Source organism: Canis lupus (assembly GCF_048164855.1).
Source record: "Canis lupus baileyi chromosome X unlocalized genomic scaffold, mCanLup2.hap1 SUPER_X_unloc_3, whole genome shotgun sequence".
Taxonomy (NCBI): Eukaryota; Metazoa; Chordata; class Mammalia; order Carnivora; family Canidae; genus Canis; species Canis lupus.
The window spans coordinates 280,089-289,514 of record NW_027326465.1 but is presented as its reverse complement, the minus strand read 5'-3'; the positions used below and the strand labels follow the sequence as shown (position 1 = coordinate 289,514).

General features: G+C 44.1%; 1 protein-coding gene across 3 annotated transcripts in view; it reads left to right on the top strand.

Moving 5' to 3' along the window:
- Nucleotides 1-856: 856 nt before the first annotated feature.
- Nucleotides 857-9,426, top strand: part of LOC140629687 (synaptonemal complex protein 3-like) — a 97,699-nt gene continuing 89,129 nt past the window's right edge. For 2 of the 3 annotated variants that reach the window (XM_072819238.1, XM_072819237.1), the window contains exons 1-2: nucleotides 857-1,057; nucleotides 8,039-8,177. Coding sequence is in view for 1 of the 3 variants with exons in the window: in XM_072819236.1 (XP_072675337.1) it covers nucleotides 1,015-1,057 (43 nt within the window). In the remaining 2 variants the exon portion in view is untranslated. The remainder of the gene's footprint in view (nucleotides 1,058-8,038; nucleotides 8,178-9,426) is intronic. The other variant, XM_072819236.1, reaches the window with a different exon arrangement.

The following is a 9,426-nucleotide window of genomic DNA, read 5'->3' as shown; positions in this document are numbered from 1 at the left end:
ATAGTTTGAAGGTAGAATGAACATAATTTTTCATTGCATTGCATAGTGTTTGGGAGATTATTCATGTAACTGGTATTTGCCCTTCACCTTTGCCTGGCTAAATTTTATTGTTCCTTACAGCAGTGCTTTGATACATGCAGGTGGTCTATAGACCCAGAGCCGACGGTATCTGTGGAGTCGAGGCCTGGGTGTCTCAGGCATTTCTCTGGTTGAAAGTCTCCTATGGGATCCCATCTCTAGTGTTGCTGTGGGCTAGGGATTAGCTACTGTTTTTAGTAACTTCCTATATCCTTGCACGAGGACTCAACTGCTCAGCAACTGATTAACTCCTCGAGGGCAGGGCCCATACCTGTCTGGGTTCTCTGCACTCCTGAGCCTGGGATAGTATCTGACTCATGCAAGGCAGTCAACCCATAGCTGTGGCGGAAGTTAATCTTCACGACCTCACTCTGTCCCCTGTAGTCTGCTGGTACACCAAGTGCTTGTCCTGTAATTACACTGGCGCCTTCTCTGTCTGGACGCCCATGGCTGCAGGTGTGCTAGCAGGCAGCTGGGCCTAGGGAGCTGGTGGGTGCTAGCTCAGGACGGAGGTCCTGGTCCTTGAGTTCCTTGGGGCTGACGCAGCTGCCAAGGTAGCGACCTCCTCTCTAGCCACTTGTGGAAGGACGGTGCCCGGTAGACCCCGCCTGTGTCTGGGCTGCGGACTACAACTCCCAGGATCCTTAGGGAAGGCTGGAGTACCTCCTTGCGCCCTCAGGGGCCAGGGGTAGCTAATAGCCCTCTCTGAGGAGCGTGCAACAGATAGGCTTGGACTCCGAAGACGCGATGGCGGGCCCTGGAGGAGCTGGGGGGGGGAGGGGCGGCGGTGGCTGTAGAGCGCAAGCGCCCTGTGTGCCTGTTGCCGGCTTGGCGACCTTTCTGAGCCTGCGGCCTCACAGTTGTCGAGTGACTCAGGTGGCCTGTGAGACTGAGTTGCCGTGGTGACGGCCGTGCGTGGCCGCGCGTGACAGTTAGATGAGAGCTTGCTGGAGGAGATCGGCGATGCTGAGCGCCGGAGGTAAGCTGGTGCACGGGCTGCCTGCACTGCCCCCGGGGGCGCCCCTCTACCACAGTGCTGGGAACCTAAAGCGCTCAGTGTGGGAGTCCACACTCCAGATGGGAAGGAAAAGTGATGTGAAGGAACCAACTCAGATAGTGCGGGCAGAGAGGCGAGCCCCTCAGTCTACGGATGAAGGAGGGGGGCCAGCTCTTCCCCAGAATGAGGGAAGAGAAAACCGATGCTTGGGGTGGGGAGGTGTGGGAGGACTGCAGGACTGGATGTTTGGTGCAGAGAAGGCATCCGTAGCCTTGGAGATGTCAGGCCACCACCATCCCCTAGGGGGCAGCGCTGTCCAATAGAAACACAATGTGAGCTGCCTGTGTGCTGTATTAGAAGTTAAAAGAAACTGGTGAAATTAACTTTAATAACGTGTTTTACTTAACCCACCATATCCAAAAGTATTATTTCAGCATGTGATCAATATAAGAAGTTAGCGACGAGATATCTTACATTCTTTTTTCCTTCACCAACTCTTCAAAATCCAATGTGTATTTGACCCGTACAGCACATCTCAAGTCATACTCAGCACACAGACGCATTTGACTGCATGGCTGCCCCCACTGGACAGCGCAGCCCAGAGTGTTCTCTGGGCTGCCCCTTCAATGGGGCAGGGTATACAGGAGTAGCTCAGATGTCACCTGCTGCCTGGTGTAAACCCTGCCTTGCCAAGGTTTCTGCCACTTAGGCGTTAGGTCATTCCTTTTATTTCATTCTGGCGCCACTGAGCAAAGCACTGCCATGTCTCTTACCTAGTTTTGAACTTCAGTGCCTGTAAGGCAGGTAGGGGGTAGGTGATAACACTGTTTCACAGGGGAGTAGTAGTACCCAATCAATTTTTACCTTAGATTTCTTCAGGACAGGGCCAGAGTTTCTCACAGTTTCTTCCTCCTCCTCCAGCAGTACCTTCCTAGGACCCTGTTCTTACCCAGAAGCATAACCCAGAAAAATAGGGAAAGATTAGGTTCCTGACAGGATATTTAGATGTGAGCTTGCATTTCTTTTTCCTCTCTGAAAGGCTTCCTCAATTCTTAGGTAGAGAGTGTATCATCCTTTCTGCCCTGCAGTGTCTCTGCTAAGCCAGTGGCCGCCAAGAGGTTGAGCTTCAAACTCCTCACAGATTGCCCATCTTGAAAGAAGATGGAGTCCATAGGACACCCTTCTGCAGTTCTCTCCTCTCCACCCACCATTTGATCATTCACTACACCTTTGACATCTACTCTGTGCCTCAGAGTTCTCTGTTATGCCACATGTGAGACCCAGTCCTGGGTGTGAAGGAAATTAGGGCCTGTTGGGGGAGAGAAAACAGGACAAGATCTGAATATGCAATGATGAAATATTAAGAAACTGCATGATTAACCACTCATATCGCAAGTTTAAATAAGAAGTAGTATGGGAAACAAAAGAAGGAGAAATTTAAGCTGCCTTTGGAGATGTAGAAATGATAGTTTCTAAGCTAGATAATACTATGACAAATGCTCAGGAGAAGAAATGAACAGTTTTTTCTTTCTTCTTTTTTTTTTTTTTCTTTAAAGATTGTATTTATTTATTCATGACAGACACACAGAGAGAGGCAGAGACATAGGCAGAAGGAGAAGCAGGTTCCCTGTGGGAGAAGCTGATGTGGGACTCGATCCCAGGACCCTGGGATCACAACCCGAGCCAAAGGCAGATGCTCAACCACTGAGCCACCCAGGTACCCTCTGAACAGTTTTTTTTTCAAGAACTAGTGAGAAGACAGGCTAGAATAGAAGGTATGTCAGAGTATAAATTGATGTTTATACATAAGAATAGACCCAGATGGTGTTTATACTCTTTTTTAAAAATTATATATCTCAAAAATTACCATTCTAGCCATTTTTAAGTGTACAGCTCAGTGGCATTAAGCTGTATGTTGCCAAATTGAACACCAATAAAAAATAAATTTATTATTAAAAAAACAAATATACTGAAAAAAAGAAGGGTTTCATTTTTTTTTAATTTATTTTTTATTGGTGTTCAATTTACTAACATACAGAATAACCCCCAGTGCCCGTCACCCATTCACTCCCACCCCCCGCCCTCCTCCCCTTCCACCACCCCTAGTTCGTTTCCCAGAGTTAGCAGTCTTTACGTTCTGTCTCCCTTTCTGATATTTCCCACACATTTCTTCCCCAAGAAGGGTTTCAAATATCTAATTTACATTACCTTACCAATGTGTAAAAGAAAAAAAAAAGCCTCCACTTTTTTTTTTATAAATTTATTTTTTATTGGTGTTCAATTTGCCAACATATAGAATAACACCCAGTGCTCATCCCATCAAGTGCCCCCCTCAGTGCCGGTCACCCAGTCACCCCCAACCCCCGCCCACCTCCCCTTCCCCACCCCTAGTTCATTTCCCAGAGTTAGGAGTCTCTCATGTTCTGTCTCCCTCCCTGATATTTCCCACTCAATTTTTCTCCTTTCCCCTTTATTCCCTTTCACTATTTTTTATATTCCCCAAATGAATGAGACCATATAATGTTTGTCCTTCTCCGATTGACTTATTTCACTCAGCATAATACCCTCCAGATCCATCCATGTCGAAGCAAATGGTGGGTATTTGTCGTTTTAATGGCTGAGGAATATTCCATTGTATACATAAACCACATCTTCCTTATCCATTCACCTTTCGATGGACACCGAGGCTCCTTCCACAGTTGGGCTATTGTGGACATTGCTGCTATAAACATGGGGTCCCGGTGTTTCATTGCATTTGTATCTTTGGGATAAATCCCCAGCAGTGCAATTGCTGGGTCCTAGGGCAGATCTATTTTTAACTCTTTGAAAAGCCTCCACTTTTTCCAGGACAGTTAAGTAGTCACTGATGGATTCCTGCAGGATTTCCTGTGATCCACTAAAAAGGCACAGCCAAAAAAAAAAAAAAAAAAAAAAAAAAGGCACAGCCTGGTCAGGCCTGTGCAGAGACCTAGAGGAAATGCTTAGTTTTTTGGTGCCAGATAGTTGTTTCACTGGATTGAAGAAAACAGGCAGAAGAGAGTTTAGTCTTTTACTGTATTACCCACAATAAAGAAGACCTTTAGTTACTGTGATTTTAGGTTGACCTTTAGGTCAATTTTCAAAGTGTCAAATTTTTTAAAGATTTTATTTATTTATGTAAGGGGAGCAGGGCAGAGGAAGAGAGAGAATCTCAAGCAGACTTTCTGCTGAACATGGAGCCAGATGCGTGACTCCATCCTAGGACCCTGAGATCACCTGACCTGAGCTGAAACCAAGAGTTGGACAATCAACCAACTGTGTTTGTGTTACCCAGGTGCCCCTCAAAGTAGCAAATTTTTAAACATTTCACATTGCATATAAATACACATCTACAAATCTAGTATCAGCGCAGCTCTTTTCAAGACCAGAGAAGTGTCTTTTGGAGCAAAAAATAAACAGATTTCAAGTTTTGTTTATCTCCATTTCTTGTGTTGGGCATAGGAATTGCCACAAGGCTTTCAGACACTTTAAGATCTAAACAAGACTATTGCTTTCTGTAATTTAGGCCCATTTGTTAAACATGACTTATACACCTGAGACATAGAATTTGAGAAGCAGCTTAAAGGAATCCGTTTTGTCACAGATATGAGAATAAACAGGCATTAATTGCATTTTATGGACTAGTTGGAGCATAAACCTTTTTAGTCTTTATTGCCCCCATCATATAAAATTGTGGGTTTTGCATTTAGAATGTGACGTGGGACTCAAAGATGCAGCCTCTGGCAAAGCCAGCTCCTCTACACACTTCACTTTGAAAAATCTCTTCACTCTGGGAACACCAACATGCAGATTCTCTCCTGCCCTGTTGGCACAGGGCGTCAGTCACTGCAGTGCTTCAGTTATCTGAGCCAAGATCCCTGGCCTCTGGTTGCTTCTTAGGGAACTGTCGTATATTTTCATTCTCTTATTTATAAAAAATTGATTATAGAGTTTAATGATTGTTTTTTTTTTTTTTTGGCATTTCAGGATCTTTCTGTATTGTCTTTTTTATTATTTATTTTTATACGTTTATTTTTATTTTTTTCTTTTTATAAATTTATTTTTTATTGGTGTTCAATTTGCCAACATATAGAATAACACCCAGTGCTCATCCCATCAAGTACCCCCTTCAGTGCCCGTCACCCAGTCACCCCCACCCACCACCCACCTCCCTTTCTACCATCCCTAGTTTGTATTGTCTTTTATAAAGCTTGCTTTTATCATTTTACCTGTTTTTAAAGATTTATTTATTTGCTTATTTATGTATTTATGAGAGACACACAGAGAGAAGCAGAGACACAGACAGAGGGAGAAGCAGGCTCCTCACAGGGAGTCTGACATGGGACTCAATCCCTGGATCTGGGATCATGCCCTGAGTCGAAGGCAGTCACTCGACTGCTGAGCCACCCAGATGTCCCTATTATTTTATCTTTTTAAAAATTACTTGAAAAATTATAACAGTTGCCTTTTGAGACTTTAATCCTAATTCTTAAATTTGTTAAACTGGTCTTCAGATCACATTAAATAGATATGGGGTAGGGTATCTAGGAACCCATCAAACTAATTCCTTTTTAACTTCCAGTCAAGGGACGCCTGGGTGCCTCAGCAGCTGAGCGTCTGTCTGCCTTCGGCCTAGGGCATGATCCTGGAATCCTGGGATCGAGTCCCGAATCGAGGTCCCTTCATGGAGCCTGCTTCTCTCTCTGCCTGTGTCTCTGCCTCTCTCTGTGTCTCTCATGAACAAATAAATAAAATCTTAAAAATAACTTCCAGTCAGAAGAAATTGCTTTAACATTATTATAACAACATTAAGAAAAATAGAAGTCATCAGGAAAGCACCCATGATCTCAACATGATCTCTACTTTCATTTGTCTATGATCCCTTTCCGGTTGCTCAGAAATATACACAGGCACTTGTTAGCTCTGTCACTTACATGCTAGGGGCTAGGCAAGTTCTAGAACCACTCTGAATGTACTTCTGTTGTGAAAGGGTATAAGAGGTCTATACCTCACCGGGTTGTTGTGAAGGTTTCATGGCCTACCATATGTAACTTCTGACCATGGTGCTTAGCATGTGTAGATACTCAACAAATATTATTTTCCTTCCTGTTTCCTCTCATTCTCAGATATTTCTGCTATTCCCAAAGGAACATAAAGCTTCTTGGGAATTCACTACTCCCCTACCCCCAAGAATACAACCCTGGTAACTGCAGCAAAACCAGTGTGTTCTCAGGTAACAGCCATGTACCATTTCTAGATATCAGTGGCCATTCCAGGCACCAAGTATGATCACATTATCTCTCATCTAGGAGTTGTCTGACTTCCGTCCTTTTGCCTGTACTCCTAGAGTCATTGTGGTCCCTGACACCGCCCGCCACCCCTTACAGGCAGCAGTCTTGGTTGTGTCTTGAGCACAAGCCTCTTGCTCTTTCTAGCTGTTATGACACGGTTCAGGACATTCCCTCCTACTGTTAACTGAAAAATTGTCTCTTCCATAATGGTGTCTAGCCCACTGTGCTCTTTTGGTTAAATAATTAATTACCCCCAAAGCAGATTCTTTACCTTAATGCCTCCTGTCATTTGGTACACTATTGCTTGCTGTTTTTTTAATCAGTAAAAAATATGTTGTAGTGACACTAACATATTTCTTCTTGTAGAAGAAACTGTTTATAACTCTATTACTCAACAAGCCTTATCTCACATTTGTGCACTTCTTTCTAATCTTTGTCCATTTGTGTGTCTGTTTTTGTCATCAGGTCATCTTTTTCACTTATGCATGTAATTATGAGGTTCTAGATGTTTTAAATCCCCAAGGAGACAGTTGAGGGTGTTTTTTTTTTTTTAAGATTTACTTATTTATTTATTCATGATAGACAGAGAGAGGAGAGAGAGAGAGAGAGAGAGAGAGAGAGGCAGAGACACAGGCAGAGGGAGAAGCAGGCTCCATGCCGGGAGCCCGACGCGGGACTTGATCCCGGGACTCCAGGATCGCGCCCTGGGCCAAAGGCAGGCGCTAAACCGCTGAGCCACCCAGGGATCCCCGAGGGTGTTTTTAAGATCAGATAGTAATTACCTTTGAGCTTGAATGTATTTGAAAGCAAGTACAAAAGCATTGGAAACCTAGAAGAGAATTAACATATGCATTCCAAGAACGGTGAGGAGGACTGTTTCCCTGGAGTATGGAGTCTATGTGGGCTGGAGTAGGAGGAGATGAGACCAGACAGGTACATCAGGCCCAGGTTGCCAAAGGCCTAGAATGTCATCGGAAGGAATGTAGTTTCTTCATCTGAGAAAGAATGCTTACAGAGGATTTTTAAAAAGAAGCGTGCCATACCTAGGTTTGCACTTTGAATGGCCACTCCAGTGTAGACAATGGAATGGTAGAACATGAGTTGAAGTGGCAAGAAATCCAGTTACAGGACAGTTGCAGTAATCCAGCAGAAGGCTTGGCAGTGGGGACCCCTCCCTGCAAAGCAGTGGCAGAACTGCTGTTGTAAGGACTTCTGATGCCATGGGCCAAAGGTGTGAAGTGTCCCATCCAAGTGTCACCCTCCCTTAAAGACCACCTCCTTCCTAAAGTCACTCTCAGTCATCCATCATCCCCACCCCCACTTCACTTCCTTCTCTGTTGCTCCAGCAGGCCATGTGTTCTCTACAATAAAACTCATCATTTGACTTTGCACTCAGGGCTTTTGTTCTCAGATTGTTTTAATTATTCACCTGACAGATATCTATTGAGGAGGCAGAGATCTGGGGCTGGAAGGGATTGGAATTGGGAGTCCTCATCATATACCGCGAGGGGCAAATTGAGCCAGTTCCTTGCTGCTGAATTTCCCATCTCCACCATGCCCAGCATGTAGGGACTTACTAGAATCTGCTTAAGCTCTTTTCTTCCTGATTAAATGACTGTCTCCTTGAGAGATATGTGTTTACTCTTTTTTGTAGTTTCCACGGAGTAAAGTACTTGGCTAGACACATACTAGGTCCTCGGTAGGCATCAGACTTGGAGCAGAGAGACCTTCCTGTCCATCTTCTTCTCTTCCTCTGGCACTACCAACTTCAGCCTTCCTAAAGGAAGTTCAGGGTAAGTAGGAATGGTTTGGATCTTTTTGGAGTCTGTGATATTCACAGATGTGCCCTCAGACTTCTGCCAGGAGGGTAGGAGTGAGCTGGACCCTTCTGATAGGGATGTAGGTAAGGAAGGGACACTGGTGAAGTATAGGACCCTGGTCTCCCTGTGTAAGTACAGCATTCCTTCTGTGGATCCTATGAGCTAGGACTGGAGAGCCAGGGCTCAGATTTGTGTTTTCTTGGGAGCCAGAAACTGATAGTTTCTGTTTCTCTTTCCTTCTGCAAGCCCAGTGGCAAATGGAGTTATTGATAAACTTCCTTATGCTGCTTCAGGTTTTGGTCTCTCTGTCCTCTGATCCTCGATGTCAGACTCCTCTGGAGATGACCAGATTTCCATTCTTTCTGGGAAGGCAAAGCCAGTTGTTCATTGTAGCGGAGTTTCCCACTCCTGCTCCCACACACATCCTCCTTTCTTTCCTCCAGTCCTTCTTTTTTTTTTTTTTTTTTCCTCCTGTCCTTCTTAGAAGTCAGATTGGGCCCTGTGAAGATATTCTTGTACCACTCTGTGGGGTATCCTAGAGTACCTTTTCCTCCTGAAGGCCAAGTGATTGGAATGGATCTCTGGGATGCCATTGTGTCCCCACAACAAATAGCCATCCTCTTTATTTTTCAAAAATCAGAGATTCCAATTTCCAAACTACATAATTTCCAAGTTACAGCCAGCAGAGGAACTATGGATGCTGAAAAGAGTAGTGCCATGAGGCTTCTGTGCAGGTGATTGAGTGAAAGCCAGATAAGTTGATACGCTTATGGTCAGCAAAAGAGTACAATGGCCCTTTTCAATTTCTGGTAGTGTGAGAAGTTTTATGTTTATTTTTATACCCCATGGGAGGTACTCATACCCAATCCATTCATAGAAAGTGAAAACTAAGCATTTGGAGCCCCTGAATTGAAATAGAGTTTGCAATTTTAGTTCTGAGAAGAAAAATGAACATTTTAAGAATTCTAAATGTTGTATGGTGTTTTTTGTTTTTTTTTTTTGTCTGCTCACCTACTCACATTTAGCATTCATAATTATCTGGGAGATATTCCCAATTGCGTTCTCCCTCACTGGATAGTTACATTCCAGTCAGAAGAACAGCATGCTTAATAATGGCAACTTGGCCCCAAAGAAAGGGGTGGGAGGAGGGTGACAAAAGGAACTATTTGTTGTGGATTTTTAAAAGACATTCATTCATTTCACAAAAAAATTTTTTTTACAC